General features: G+C 53.7%; 2 protein-coding genes across 2 annotated transcripts in view; both read left to right on the top strand.

Annotated features, from left to right (window-relative positions):
• The window catches only part of UBTD1 (ubiquitin domain containing 1), a 53,248-nt gene extending 47,594 nt beyond the window's left edge, over window positions 1-5,654 (top strand). The window contains exons 2-3 of the mRNA XM_028513534.2: window positions 1,291-1,518; window positions 4,568-5,654. Coding sequence (XP_028369335.1) covers window positions 1,291-1,518; window positions 4,568-4,953 — 614 coding nt within the window. The 3' untranslated portion in view covers window positions 4,954-5,654. The remainder of the gene's footprint in view (window positions 1-1,290; window positions 1,519-4,567) is intronic.
• Window positions 5,655-5,770: 116 nt separating this feature from the next.
• On the top strand, window positions 5,771-15,359 carry ANKRD2 (ankyrin repeat domain 2). The gene is given in 12 exon segments (XM_036027109.1): window positions 5,771-7,232; window positions 7,234-7,320; window positions 10,438-10,542; window positions 10,857-11,012; window positions 11,110-11,217; window positions 12,679-12,724; window positions 12,727-12,775; window positions 13,124-13,223; window positions 14,010-14,108; window positions 14,212-14,310; window positions 15,140-15,152; window positions 15,155-15,359. Coding segments are annotated over 12 exon segments (1,074 nt in total). The 5' UTR covers window positions 5,771-7,154; the 3' UTR covers window positions 15,289-15,359.
• The last annotated feature ends 381 nt before the right edge of the window (window positions 15,360-15,740 follow it).

The raw sequence follows: 15,740 nt of genomic DNA on the forward strand, positions 1-15,740 counted from the left end.
GATAATAACCCCTGCCACCTCAGGCTACGGCCAGGATGAAATGGGGTAATGGTAATGTGTATAAATAAAGTGCTTGCGTGGCGTTCTTTCACACAGTTGGTAAGCAGTGAATGTCATTCTCTTCCCCAGAGGAGCCCCCTTTCCTGCCCAGCCAGTGGGGTGTCCTAGTGGGAGCCCCCAGCTTCAGTCCCCTCCCGCTCCTGGAGGGTCTAAGTGAGGGTGGGGGCCAAGTGCTTTAGACCAGGCTCCCGAGGCTCATTCTGCTCGAAGCGTTGAGACGATTGCGTCTCCTAAGGCCTCTGAGAGACACTCGGGCTTCAGCCTTGATCGAGGTCCAGAGTTGTCTAGGAGGCCACGTGGGGCTAGTTAACAAGAAAAATGACATTTAACAGACTTACTTTCTGCTTCAGATGCTGCAGGATTTTTTGGTTCATTGGTTACGGTTTTCTAAAAAAAATACTCTTTGAAATTATATGGTGAAATACGAATAACATTAAAATTGTTTATAATCTCAATCATGGGAATAAGTATTGACAGTAATAGAAATGTGAAATAAACAGAAAGTTGTATGTTGGCATGAAAATATTTTAAATCCTTTGTACAATAAAGAATATAAAATGTTTAATAATATGAATCAACTACATTGAGAAAAATGGGGAAAAGCAAGCTAGATGGAAATATGTCGAGGTGTCAGCAGTGGTCGCTTCCGAGTGGTGGAATTCTCAAGTGATGTTTTCCCCTGATGGCAGGATGGTACAGACGGTGGTCAGAGGGCGGCTGCTGGGGTCAGAAAGTCTTGTGTTAGGTGGGTGCCTGTGCGGCCTTAGACAGACAACAAGCTCTCCGGGCCTTGGTTGCCCCGCTGTTGGGCTGTTCTGAGGACCAAAGGGATGATGGGTCCAAAGCGCCTCACCTGCGATCTGGCACGGGCTGGCTCCGTGAGTGGTGGCGATGGCTATTTTTACACAGCTGTATTCTCTCTAGATCTTTAAAATCTGAACGTGTACTACCTTATAATCAGTTAAAACTTAACAGCCACAACAACAGCAAAGACAGTCTGTGCTTGGCTGACCAAGTATTTTATGTTCCCAGGTTGGGTGAGTTTCCAGACTCGTCCCTAACTCCAAGGATGGGGCCAGAGATCTTAATAGTTGGGATCCACTGCACTGGGGTTAGGGTGGGCCGGGCGGTGGGTCTTGGTCCTGGCCTAGGGAAGGAAGAGGCTGGGAAGACGGGGAAGGGCAGACCTGGCTTTAGATAAACTGAGCTTCTCCCTTCCCTCCTGCCCAGGACGCAACGAGCCCCTGAAGAAGGAGCGGCTGAAGTGGAAGAGCGACTACCCCATGACGGACGGGCAGCTGCGGAGCAAGCGGGATGAGTTCTGGGACACAGCACCTGCCTTCGAGGGCCGCAAGGAGATCTGGGATGCCCTCAAGGCCGCTGCCTATGCGGCTGAGGCCAACGACCATGAGCTGGCGCAGGCTATCCTGGATGGAGCCAGCATCACCCTGCCGCATGGTGAGTGGGCACGGTGGGGGCCATCAGTGCCCTTTAGGGTGGGGGAGAGCCGGTGGCAGGCACACCAGGAGTTGCCATCCAAACTGGTGGGTGGTGGGTGTGGCTAGTCACTGGTTCACTTGGCAGCCCTTAGGAGGGTGGACCAGGAGTGAGCACACGGAGGAAAAGGAGACACAGCCCCTGCTTGCCCAGTGAGGGGAGGGAGAAGTGCCAGCAGGCCTCAGAGCAGTGTGATGAGGACAGGTAAAGGGTTACTCAGGGCACTTTGGGATCCCCAAACATCTGCGGTACCAACCTGCTGTTGGGGCTTATGTGCTGGGCACTGATCTAGAAGCTTCTGCATTACCTGATTTACATTCGTAACAGCCTGTGGGGCCGTGTAAAGAGGGGGTAACAGTAGAATTCTATAGAGTCCGAGACCTAGGTTTAAGGTGTAACGTGAGTGTCTCTGTTTCCCTGCTTTGTGACCCTGAGCTGAGAGCTTCTCGAATTTAAAGTCTCAGTACATTACTTCAGGTGGGGACACCTACCTCACAGGCTGGTTGTTGGGATTCAGTGAGAAACTACAACATCATTTGGTGTAGTCCTGGCCCTTAGTAGCTGCTCAAGGCACAGTGAGTGTATTTCTACATGCACTGCGTTGTAGGGGTAAGGAAACTGAGGCCCACTAGGTGCACCCCCCAGGTCAGACATGATCAGCAGGGCCTGTGCTGTTTCATTCGTCCCTGCAACCCCAGCACTCAGTACATATGGTGAGGAAAGAGCTGTTGAATGAGCAAACGGAAAGTTACATAATTTGCCAGGGCTGTACAAGCCGGTACCTGGCAGAGCCAGAGTGCCAGCCCACGTCTTCCTGACTCTGCCTTGAGCTCCTCCCTGCTCATCCAGGACACGCAGGGGTTGGTTTGGGACTGGTGGGTCTCCACAACAGGTGTATTAGACTGCGTGGGCTGCTGTGACAAAGGACCACAGGCTGGGTGGCTTATTCAACAGCAGGAGCTATCTCTCTCACACTTCTGGAGGCTGGAGAGCGCACCGCCAAGGTGCCGGCTGAAGCAGTGCCCAGCGGGGCTCTCCCCGGCTTGCAGACGGCCACCTGCTGCTATGCAGAAAGAGCGAGCACTCTGGTGACTGTTTTTTTAAACTTTTAATTTATTTATTTTTTAATTTTTAAATTCTTTTTGCTCCATTATACTGCCCCCCCCCCCCCCACAGCAATCACCACACTGTGGTCCATGTCCATCAGTCCTTTTTCCTTTTTGCTCAGCCCCCTAACCTCCCCCCACCTCTCTAGCTGTCATCTGCTCTCCATCTATGGTCTGTCCCCATTTTCCTTGTTCGTTCATGTTCAGTTCATTAGATTCCACATATGAGTGAGATCATACGGTATTTGTCTTTCTCTGACTGGCTTATTTCATATAGCATAATGTTCTCCAGGTCCACCCATACTGTTGCAAAGAGTAAAATTTTCTTCTTTTTTTATAGCCAAGTACTGTTCCATTGTGCAAATGTTCCCTAGTTGTTTTATCCACTCATCTACTGATGGACACCTGGGCTGCTTCCATATCTTGGCGATTGTCAATAATGCTGCAGTGAACATAGATGGGGTGCTTATGTTCTTTCAAATTAGTGTTTTGGGTTCCTTCAGATATATTCCCAGAAGTGGGATTGCTGGGTCGAAAGGCAGATCCATTTTTTAATTTTTTAAAGGATTTTATTTATCATTTATTTTTAGAGAGAGAGAAGGGAGTAAGAAAGAGAGGGAGAAACAACATGTGGTTGCCTCTCACGCACCCCCCCACTGGGGACCAGGCCCACAACCCAGGCCTGTGCCCTGACTGGGGGTTGAACCGGCAACCCTTTGGTTCACAGGCTGGCACTCAGTCCACTAAGCCACACCAGCCAGGGCCACTTTTAATTTTGTGAGGCATGTCCATACTGCTTTCCACAGTGGATGCACCAGTCTGCATTCCCACTGACAGTGCAAAAGGGTTCCCCTTTCTCCACATCCTCTCCAGCACTTGTTGTTTCTTGATTTATTGATGACAGCCATTCTGACAGGTATGAGGTGATACCTCATTGTGGTTTTAATGTGCATTTCTCTGATAATTATTGACATTGAGTATTTTTTCATATGTCTATTGGCCATCTGTATGTCCTCTTCAGAGAAGTGTCTATTCAGGTCCTTTGCACATTTTTTAATTGGGATGTTTGTTTGTTTGGTGTTGAGGTTTGTAAGTACTTTATAAATTTTGGATATTAATCCCTTATCAGGTGTATCAGTGAATATGTTCTCTCATTCTGTGGGTTGTCCTTTTTGTCAATGATTTGCTTTGATATACAGAAACTTTTTAGTTTGATGTAGTCCCATTTGTTTATTTTTTCTTTTGTTTCCCTTGCCTGGGGAGATATATACACGATTTTAAAACGTCCTAGATTTTGCTGCCTATGTTTTCTTCTAGGATTTTTATGGTTCCAGGTCTAACACTTAAGTCTTAGGTTTATTTTGAGTTTGTTCTTGTGTGTGGTGTAAGGTGGTCTAGTTTCATTTTTTTGCATGTATCCGTCTAGTTTTCCCAACACCATTTATTGAATAAACTATCTTTAGCCCATTGTATGTGCTTGCATCCTCTGTCGGATATTAATCGACTATAACAGTGCGTGTTTACAGTTGACATACAATATTACATTAGTTGTGGGTGTGTACACTCGTGATTAGACATTTACATTAACTTGGGATGTGATCACCCCAATGAATGTAGTTCCCCTCTGGCACCATACAGAGTTACTGCAGTGTTGATGGCTATCCCTGTGCTGCCCTTTACATCCTTATGACTGTTCTGTAACTGTCTGGAGTCCCTCATCAGCACGCTAATTCTGTCGGGTCAGGGTCCCACCCGAAATGATCTCTTTTCACTTTAATTACTCTCATATAGATAGGCCCCTGTCTCCCAAAACAGTGCCACTGGGAGTTAGGGCTTTGATGTAGGGATTTTATGGGGACAAAAGCAGCCCCGAGCAGACTCGGACAGCCCTGTCTTTCCCACAGGCACCCTCTGTGAATGCTACGATGAGCTGGGCAATCGCTACCAGCTGCCCATCTACTGCCTGTCACCGCCCGTGAACCTGCTGCTGGAACATACCGAGGAGGAGAGCACAGAGCCGCCGGAGCCCACACCTGGCGTGCGCCGTGAGTTCCCGCTGAAGGTGCGCCTCTCCACGGGCAAGGACGTGAGGCTCAGCGCCAGCCTGCCCGACACGGTGGGGCAGCTCAAGAGGCAGCTGCACGCCCAGGAGGGCATTGAGCCGTCCTGGCAGCGATGGTTCTTCTCTGGGAAGCTGCTTACAGACCGCACGCGGCTCCAGGAGACCAAGATCCAGAAAGATTTTGTCATCCAGGTCATCATCAACCAGCCCCCACCGCCCCAGGACTGAGGAGCCCACAGACCCCTGGGAAGAGAGGCCAGGGAGGGCCTCTGTGGGGCTGAGAGGCCCCCAGGCTGGAGCACCAGGCCCCCCACCCTTTTGCTGCCTTCGAGTGCTGGTATTTTCTTCAGGGGCACCTCCCCGCCCTATGGCTGCTGGGCGAGCCTCGAAAGGACCCTGCCTCCCAGGGACACCGTGCGCCACAGTGCCCAGCACCCAGGAAGCAGTGCTGCCACACAGGCCTTGCCAACCTTGCCGGAGGAAAGGAAAACTGGGGCCTTCACCCTGCCTCTCACCCACGGCAGGTTCGAGCCATGGGGGCCAGCCTGGAGGTCCATGAAGCCCAGATCTGTCATCTGGTGCTGCCAGCTGTGCTCACTCAGGGTCTGAAGCAGCTGCTGTCTCCCTCCCCTGCCCTCACCTCCTGACTCTGCCCTGGGCACAGTGCCAGTCCCCTGGAGGGGAGGGTACCGCTTGTGAGCCCCAGGGGCAGGGTGCCGGAGGCCAGCTTCTGTCTCTCCTGCCCCCAGCACAATTGGCAGAGATGAGGCGGGTGGCTGGACAGCTGGGCTGCTGTGCCAGGGGTCTGCACAGGGCCATCCCCTGGCTGTCGTCCAAGTGGTGGGGGGTCTGCAGCCAGTTATGGCCCCACAGCAGGTCCCTGTGTACAGACATATCTGCATATTTATCAATAAAGCCTTTTGCTCCTTCTCTCGTCTGGCTTTGACTTTAGGCTCCGCTGCAGCTCTCTGGAGCCGTGGGAGCCAGTTCTGGTGGGGGAGCAGGTGGGTGCACACTCCCCCAGCTGCTCTGGGTGCAGCAGAGAGTACAGTGGAGCAAGCCTGGCACTGCTAGTGCCTGGGCTCCATGTTCTCGTGGGTCCTCAGGATAAACCACTTAACCTCTGAACCCGCTTTGCTTATTTTTGAAGTGGATGGGATACCCCCTGCCCTGCCTCCTCCTCCCTCTCAGTTGCTGGGAGGATTAAGTGGGCTGACAGATGTGAAGAAGGCAGCATCTCAGAAAGGTCATGTTAGTTGCCTGCTGGTCTGTTTCTGCAACAGGAGGGCGCTGGCTTCCCGCTGCAGCCCCTGAGCCAGGCCCCCAGGACTGAGATGTGTGCGCACATCCCGGAGACACTGCGCACTTGGTGATGTTAAAGCGAAATCTCTGGCAAATTTAGAGCATGTGTTGGCTTGCTCAGAGAAAAAAAGGAGTGGTTCCTGCGTGTCCTTAGGGAAAAGTGTGCACATACGCAGAGAGGGAGATCTTAGATAAGGTGGTTCAACCAAGGGCAGGCCACATGAGTGTTGCAGAACCACAGAGCTGTGGTGGCTGAGGTTCACAGGCAGGTTAAACATGGGTCATGGCGACCCAGGGCTAGCTCCCACAGTTCCAGGTGCGGGGCTGAGCAAGTTCAGGTCTGCTTCTCCAGTGGGGATTATTTTTCTTTCTCAGTGAGCACGGCTGGTCCCCAGTCAGAGTGGCTTGACCGGGAAACAGGAGAAAAGGACAGTCATCGGAGCTGGTGTCATCATCTGGGGTTGGCACTGCACCCTGGCCCTTCCACCGGTTCCCTGAGGCCCCTCTTGAAGCAAGACCCTGCGCCTCCTGCAGAGGATCCCTGAGACAGACAGGTGGCTGGCTTTGTCAGGGACTAAAGGACATCGAGCAAAAGGCAGGAATGCTTTGCTAGGGGGCACCGTGGAATCCCAGAGAGGCAAACGCCTGCGTGAGCTGGAGCACAGAGGGAGGCAGCTGCCCTTGCCCCCACCCCCGCCCTGGCACTTTGGCCGGGATGAAACAGTCTGCCCCTTCTCAGAGCCAGCAGGGCCTGTTCACAGGACAGCCTGGGGACATAGAACTGTCTTGGGTCCCCACATTTGACTCTCAGGCCCCCTTACTAGCACTGCCTGGGTATAGTTTCCAGGCGTCCAGCAGGTGGCACTGCCAGCAGGGCTAGGGGCAACCAGTGGGTCCTTTGTGTGGCCCAGCTGCCCTGGCTAAGGACCAGCTGGGCCCCAAGCACTCAAGACGGTCTGGACAGGCTCCTTCCTATTAGCCCCTGCTCTCAGGGTTCTGTGCCCTCTGGCTCCAATAGGCTGGAGGTTGTGGGGGGCAACTGTCCTTGCCTCCTCCTGCTCCCTGGGGCTGTGCAGGGTGAAGGTGACAGGTGGGGGAGGCAGGTGGAGAATTGAGCCGGTGAGCTCATGGCAAAGGCGCCCGGCAGGGCGGGGGTGGGTGCCCTGGTCTATAAAGCCCCTGTGGCTCTTGGGCCCGCAGAAGCGGGTTATGGACGGCACCATGGCGGGCTCCGAGGCGGTGCAGAGGGCCACGGCGCTTATCGAGCAGCGGCTGGCGCAGGAGGAGAATGAGGTATAGGCAGGGGTGTGGGTGCCTGAGGCGGTTTTGAGGGGATCCAGCTCTGCTGTCAAGGGAAGGAAGAGGCTGGCTGTCACACCTGTGGCAGGAAGGACATGTGTCCCTGGGGCTCCTTTTCCTGGTGGAGAAGAGGGTTGCTGGCAGTGGGAAACTGAGGCGTCAGCTCCAAGAATGGAGGGACAGTAGGCTACTCTGGGCTCCCCCTGAGATTCTGCCCTCCCACCTGGACCTTGAGATGTGCCAGGCTGCACAGTAAGACAGCTAGGGAGCTGCCTGGGAACATGGGAATGTGGATCCCTGAGATCCCCCGGTTTCTGCACGGGAGACTGGGACAGGAGAAACTCACTGTTGGGTCACGGAAGAAGAATAAAGACTGGGAGCAAAGGGAAGAAGGGAGGGGTGCTGGGAAAGGAAGTGTGGGTTTCCCCAGGACTGCAGCCACACTTGGGGAGGCCTTTGGAGCATGGGGCTCTGGGCAATTGCATTTTCTCTGGAATAAAGAAATAGGAGAGGAGCATGCGAGCTCGTCCTACTCTTCATTTTACTTTAACTCGTACTCGACCTAGAGTCTGCTCTGCCAAGGGCCCAGTGCCATGAGGAACGGCAGGACCAGCAAGCCAGCCCCTGCCTCCTTTTTACCAGCCAGCATTCAGTTCAGCCAGCACCTGCCAGGTGCACAGTCATCCGAGAAACAGCAGAGGGAGGGAATGGGGAGATGGAGTGTTAATCAGAAGAGAGGGAGCACCAGGGGTGGGTGAGTCCTTCCGATGGTGGCCCTCAAGCACTTCCCTGTGGACAGGGTGGCATTGGAGCTGGGCCTTTGAGAACAGTGAGTGGGGATCAGGACGGGGAGCAGTATTCCAGACTGGGGAAAAGACAGGCGTTAAAGTTTGGGTGCAGGGAAGTGTGACTGTTAGGAGAAAGTCTGGCAGTAGGGGCCAAGGCTGGGAAAGGAGGCAGGACGAAAACCAGAGAGGGCCATGTGAAAGATACGTATTCTGTGGGCAGTGGGAGCCACTAAATATTGTTGAGGGAGGGAGGGTGGTGCTGTCTGACCTATTTTAGGAAGGCAGCTTCCATAGCCCTGAGAAGGACTTGTTGGAGGGGGGAAGACTGGCCCTAACAGGAATGGGAGGGGGAAGATAAGTCCGCTTTGAGGTAGACTCCATGCAAAAGAGAAGAGGGGCTGACTGGGGCGAGGGAGAAGGAGGCGGCAGGACTGCAGCAGAGGAAGAGACGAAGACTCGGGGAGGGACGGCAGGCCTGTGGGGGAAGAGCGTGACCGAGCCCGTTGGACCCTGGCCCAGGCATCCCTGCGTGTCCAGGAATGCCACTTCCCACTCCCCCAGGGCATGTGCATCAGCGCTGGGCAGGTGAGTCATGCCATGGAGTGCTGGACACAGAGACCTTTAGCACAGGGACGGAGCAGTCCTCATCCATTCATTCATACAACAAATATAGCAGCAGGGCTCTCAGGACTCCGGGTGCCAGAGCCAGCCTTCCCATTGAGTACATCCCAGGGCCAGGCACTGTGCTAGGTATTGTACAGGCACTCTTCTGTTCACTCTGGACACCATCTGTGAAGCAAGGTGGAGGTTTTGTTGTGTTTTACTACCTAGCAGCCAATACAATAAGCATGTACTGAGCATCTACTATGTGCCAGCCCACAAAGACAAATATGAGGCTGGGGCCATAGAGTCTGGGTAAGACCTGATGGGCATTAGAGTCCCCGGTTGTTCCCACCAGCCCCGAGCCCAGCAGGGTCCTCAGAAGAAAGCCTCTGTCCAGCCTGTGCCTTCTTCTTGGGGTGGGAGGGGAAAGATGATCCTGGAGACCGGCCCAGGGAATGAGGCTCTGTTGTGAAGCATTTATCAGGTCAGGTCATCCCTGAGGACTTTGGGGTGGGCAGAGATGCTGGGCCCACCTGCAACCATCCATTCACTCATTCATGTATTCTCCAGACCTTCACTGAGCACCTACCATGTGTTAGGCAGGCCCTGTCACAGGTGCCGGGGATACCAAGATGATTCAAGTCCATGCCCACCCTTTCACTGCTCCATGAGGAGCCCAGCCAGGGTCCCGCACGCAGTAGTGGCTGCAGCCCTAGGTCCTCTCTTGCCCCTGGGAGAAGGTGCAGTGTTTCAGGAGAGGCCAGCACTGGGGAGACTTCAAACCATGTAACCCTGACACGGAGGGGAGAGGCCAGTGGACAACAGGACCTCCCCAATAAAGGCCTGGGAAATCATCCCTCAAAACAACCCTTGAAGAGTATAACCCAGGAGCTCAGTGGGAAATGCTGAAAAGTCAGCTGAGAGCTCTGTAAGGGCGGCCATGCCTCCCCAGCCGCCCTCTTGATCAGTACCCTCCAACCCAGCGAATGTTCTGGGTGCACTGGAACCTCAGAGAGTGGGCACCAGCTCTTCACAAAGGGCGGTTTCCTTTAGAAGACAGAGCAGGAAGTAGTCCGGGCAAGTGGGAGCCACCCTCAGAGAGGAGAGTGGGCGGAGTCCCACCTGTAGTTTTACAGTGAGAATGGAGTAGAAGAGTCCACTGAGGCTGGAAGCCGAGCACTTGGGGCGCCCATCTCTTCGGTTCCCCAAGAGCAACGGTTCTTTACATGTTAGGATTTCACAGGTCGGTGAAATCTGAGGGGAAAAAATGGGTATCTGACATTGATTTGCAAATGTTTATATTGCCAAGTAAGCCATTTTAAAAAGTAACTATCATCTCTTATCACAATTATTTCATCAAAGTAAATTTTTAAGGCCAAAAAAGTTTTTAAAATAATCTCGGTGCTTCAAAGAGTGAATATATGTAATTTCATGCAAACTTATTCCAGTAGCATTTAATTTTGTTTGGCTGGGGACACAGAGACGTCAGTGGGCAGGTGTTTGAACTGGAGTTGGGCTTGGGGTTGAGGTGGGGACCTGAAACTTGCCCCCTTTTGGGGGGTCCCTCCGGGACCAGTGAGGAGTGGGGCGGAGGAAGGGCTCTGAGGCCACACAGGAGAAGGTCCTTGGAACTGTCCTCCAAGTGGTTAGGGAAGAGGCTACCTGCCTCCCCAGGCTCTGCAGCCAGACCCTGGAGCACACCCTCTCCTTGGCTTACCAGAAACTCCGGCAAGCCGCCCAGCAGAAGTTGTCCATGGACATGCTGGTGCTGGAGGATGAGAAGCACCAGGGGGCAGCTCCCAGCCTGGCCTTACAAAAGGTTAAGGTAAGTGGGCGAATCCAACAATGGTACTCAGGGGGCAGGACAGGCAGCTGTGGCCTTGCTCTGCCTGGTGTGGTCCTTGCAGCAGCAGCTCAGCGCCCTGGAAGCATGTTAGCAATGCAGCGTGTATGTTAACCCCCACCCTGACCTGAGGCACCTGGATCTGGGTCTCATCTGCATCTCCTGGTCCTGGGAAGGAGAGCTAGATTTAGGTTCTTTCTCTCTAGAAAGTTCTCCCATCTGCCCCCCCTACCCCCCGCTTAGCTCAGTGGTCCCCATGTCCCCACTGTGAGGGTTGATGGGCCACACCCATGCAGGGCCAAGAGCGTGTGCGCAAGACATCCCTAGACCTGCGGCGGGAAATCATCGACGTGGGCGGGATCCAGAACCTCATCGAGCTGCGGAAAAAACGGAAGCAGAAGAAGCGGGCCGCCCTGGCCGCCCAGGAGCCGCCTCCAGAGCCTGAGGAGATAGTAAGCGTCCTGGGAGGACACCTGTGTGGGCAGGGGAGCCCTGGAGGGCCTGCATCCCCACACAGCGGCCCTCCGTGATGGCATTTATGCCCTCCAGACTGGCCCTGTGGAGGAGGAGACATTCCTGAAAGCAGCGGTGGAAGGGAAAATGAAGGTCATTGAGAAGTTCCTGGCCGAGGGGGGTTCCCCGGACACCTGCGATCAGGTGATGTTCTCTCCCACCCCTTCATGCATGCTGACCTCCCTTTCGGAGTTGCGTCCCGCCCCACCCACCTGTGTGCCTCTGTGAGAACAGGTGTTGAGTGTCCTTCGGGAGGGGTGCCCTCAGATTTGGAATGCCTCCTTCCCCTCGCAGGAATTTGTCTAAATCCTTAAACCCTTTCAACATGAACCCCATTCGGAGTTCCATGTCACGTGGTTATCTTAGGAAAGAAAGAATGGAATCAAATAAAAAGAGCCCAAGACCAGGAGTCCGGGGCTTGCATTGCATCTCGTGCACTCCCTAGCCACGTGAGCTCTCGTTAGGCCCATCACCTCTCTTCGCCTCAGTCTCCCCCTTTGTACAACAGCCTGCCGCCTCCTTTGGGGTGTATTATGGAGATCAAATGGCATAACAGTGCTTTGATAAGTGTCAAATGAATGAAAAAACTGTAAAGCACGTGCTAGGACATGATAGTTTTGTGTTGTATGTATATCAAAGTCCTTTAACTTTTTAAAATTTTGTTGTGATAAAATATATATGGCATGGACTGTGCCATTTTAGCCACTTTAAGTGTACAATTCAACAGCCTTGATTACATTTATAATATTGTGCAACTATCAGCACTATTTTCAAAATGTTTCCATCACCCGTCCCACTTTTTGTTGTTGTTTCCTTGAAACAGCCTCTTTCTCACTGTGCAGGGTGCTCTCCCGCGCTCGTAAACTGGGGTTGAGCAAGTTAACCGGCACCCCCTGCAGTCTGCATTACCATAGATTTAGACTACATGTCTCTATTTTTCAAACTCCAGAGTCTTAACATTCTTGCTCTATCTAAGCATCTCCACCCTCTGAGCACTGTACAAGGTATTGGGAGTACAAGAAAGACAAAGACAAGGGTTAAAAGTAGCTGGGAGCCTGATGTTTCAAGAGGCCAAAGCAGAAAGTCGGGAAGGGAGGAAGTTCACTCTTTTCTTGGATCAGTAATCCGGGTGCACCTGCCCACCCTGGCCCTGGGCTAGGCACACGGGACATAGAGTCAAGTGAGACTCAGCCTGCCCTCAAATGCTCTCACACTGAAGGGTTGTCTGGGCGCCTGGGTTGGCTCTTACCTAGAGGTTTCAAGAGGTTGATAGCACTTGAGCTGCATCTTGAAGGAACAACAAGAATTCATTAAGCACTCAAGGGAGTGAGAGCCAGATGGGCATTCTGGGACACAGGGAGCAGCCTGTGCAAAGGCCTGGCTTGAGGTACTTGGAGGTAGTGAGAAGGTTGGAGTCTCCAGGGCATAGAAGGAATCCAAGGCTGGCCTGGATAGAGCATGAGGAGCTGGTGGACTGCAGAAGAGGTGGAGACCCAGTGCAGGGTCCAGAATCAAGCTGGGGTGAGGCCTCGGCCTCAGTCTATGTGGGAGATGGGCTCAGGCCTGGGGCAGCCGGTCAGGCCTTGACAGTCACTATGGGAACAGTTTCGAAGGACTGCACTGCACAGAGCTTCCCTGGAGGGCCACATGGAAATCTGGAGAAGATTCTGGAGAGTGGAGCCACTGTGGACTTTCAGGATCGGTGTGAGCAAGAGGGCAGGTATTGTGTGGCAGGCGGGAGGTGGGTCTGGACTCCCTCTCTGCGTGACAGCCTGAGACATAGATCGGCTGCCTCAGGGGCCGGGCCCCACCCCTAGTGCGTTGGATGACCTTGGGCAGTCCCCTTCTCCTCCTCTGTGAATCCGGCTTAGACTAGATGGGTCCCCAGGGTTCTTATGTTCCTCTTGACCCATTGGTGAGGCACTGAGGTGCCCATCCCCTCCCTGTACCCTTCTCCTAGATTTCTCCCTCCCCTTTCGGATGGGGCCCTTTCCCCCAGGCACTTTTTTCCCCTGAAGCTCTGCAACTGGGCTCCATCACCTCCCTTCCAGCTGGACTGCACAGCCTTGCACTGGGCCTGCCGTGGGGGCCACTTGGAGGTGGTGAAGCTCCTGCAAAGCCGAGGGGCAGACACCAATATGAGGGACAAGGTGGGGCAATATGCTTACAGTTATCGGGGTAGCTGCAGGAGTGGGAAGCAGAGGGCGGAAAAGCCAGGGAAGGCAGGAAGGCAGTGAATGAGCCTGGTCGCTGGATCACGTCCATCAGCTGCAGGCCCCTGGAAACCATCATCTGGGATGGGAGCAGGAAGAGCAGCCAAGGGGAGAGAAGAAGAGATTCACTATCTTGGGAGCTTTGGGGCCACCCGAAAGACGTAGGATTTGTTCATCCATGCAATCCTTTATCATCCTCCTGTCTATCTATCCATTTATCCATCCATTCACTTATTTATTCATTCACTCATCTTTTATTTATTTATTCCTTCGTATGTGACCTTGAGAAGTGACAGCCTCTGAGCCTCTGTTGCTCATCTGTAAAGTGTCTTGCAGAGTTCTTGTATAGATTAGGTGAAAAAAGTATGCAAATTAGTTATTTATTCAACATAAGACTAATGTTTTACATGCTTTTGCCATGCCCATCACATAGTCATATCTCAATAAATGATATCTATTATAATTATTAAAAGCAGGGCAGAGTAGGGAGCAGTTGCTCATAGCTGGGTGAGAGGGGAATCATGGAAGGCTTCCCAGAGGAGGCTTCAGAGTTAGGCCATTGGATAGGATAGTGAGAACGGTAGTATTCCTTGCCCCTTCAGGGATCAGGACTTGGAACTAGGACATGGGGGAGGGATAACTCTAGAATCAAGACAGCCCCCCTCCCGAAAGGCACACAGTCCAGGCCCTTCAGCCGGCATTTCCTGCTTCCTCCCTACCCAGCTGCTGAGCACCCCCCTGCATGTGGCCGTGCGAACGGGGCACGTGGAGATCGTGGAGTACTTTCTGTCCCTGGGCATGGACATCAATGCCAAAGACAGAGTGAGTGTCTGAGTTGTCTCTTGCCCAGCCCCACCGTAGGGGCAGGCAGCCTGAGGCTCCCATGGGCCCATGTGGGCCATGCTGAGTGTCGCACTGGCTCTAGGAAGGAGACAGTGCTCTGCATGATGCTGTGAGACTCAACCGCTACCAAATCATCAAACTGCTGCTCCTGCATGGGGCTGACATGATGGCCAAGAACCTGGTAAGTTCATTCCTTTCCCAACTCAGTCATCAGCGTGCATGGCACTGCCAGGCCCTGTGCTGGGCACTCCGAGGAAACAGAGAGCTGAGCAGGGCCCAGCCTGCCTGCCCTTGGAGCACTGTCACAGGGGAGAGTCTCTCCCGGACCCTGGGGTTGTCAGGCCCACCCAGCTGTTCAATCCTCTCTATGCTCGTCCATGTCCAGAGAGCAAGTGCAGAGAAACAGCCTGGAGGGGTGGTTAGGGAACTTCCCCGAGGCCCCCAAACAGACCAGAGGGGTCCTGATGTCCAGCCCCAGGGAGGCCAAAATCATGGAGGGACAGCTGGAAGGAACCTAAGCACCTGGTGGGCGTGGCCATTCTTGGCACACCGTGTTTGTTCCTGGTGGTCCTTGAGTTCTCTTGGGAGCCCATGTCCCCTAGTCCAAGCTCTTCTTTGGGATGCAGAGTAATCATGAAAGAGAGGAGAATGGCGGGGGGTCCCCCTAAATCAAGAAAGCCTGAGGGAATATGGGCAAGTCGGGAAGCTATGGGGAGGGTGTAAATGAGGACTTCTCCACCTCGACATTCACATTTGGGGCTGGATAATTAATTCTTTGTTGTGGGGTCTGTCCTGTTCATTGAGGGATGTTTAAGCAGTGTACCTGGCCTCTACTCAAGATGCCAGTAGTACCCATCCACCACCCACCCCCACTTCCACCCCCAAGCTGTGATAACCAAAAGGTCCTCAGACATTGCCAACTGCTCCCTGTTGGGACTCGCTGGTATGGATGAGGGCACCTTCTGGTATAGCCTTCTGAGAGTGACCCGGTCTCCTCTTGGTGCCCCCAGGCAGGAAAGACTCCCCGGACCTGGTGCAGCTGTGGCAAGCTGACACCCGGAATGCTCTGGTGCACCCTGAGCTGGGGTCAGAGCAGAACGGGCAGGAGGGCACTGCTGAGAGTGGGCGGGAGACCCCCCAGCCTGTGCCAGTCCAGTAAACACCTGAATGGCCCTGGACCTGAGCCATTCTTCTGGGGAAGACCCAGGAGCACCCACAACCTACTGAAATTAAAAAAGTCATTTTGCTATGTGTGACATTTGTTTCTTTTTGTGTCTGAAATAGTGAGGCATGCAAGAATGAGCTGGAGAGGAGGGGACTGGGACCTTTTTGGCTGCTTGAGCCAGCCCTGCTGCATCTCCTCTTCTCCTCTCTTTACTCTGTCACCCCTCTTCCCAAGTCCCAGCATGGATCAGCTTCGCTGTGCACTCGTCCTGGCCCGCCCCCTACCTTGTGACTGCTGTCCTGTGGGGCTGTGTATAGCCAGCACAGGCTCGTCACGTGGCAGCCTTGACAGGAGGAGCCTGGTTGGCAGGTGGGGCAGCCAAGGGACTGTGGATCACCCAGGCCTGCCATGCCTCCCACAGGCTCAGCCAATTGGCTCCTCCAACC

This window comes from Phyllostomus discolor, chromosome 5 (assembly GCF_004126475.2).
Source record: "Phyllostomus discolor isolate MPI-MPIP mPhyDis1 chromosome 5, mPhyDis1.pri.v3, whole genome shotgun sequence".
NCBI lineage: Eukaryota > Metazoa > Chordata > Mammalia > Chiroptera > Phyllostomidae > Phyllostomus > Phyllostomus discolor.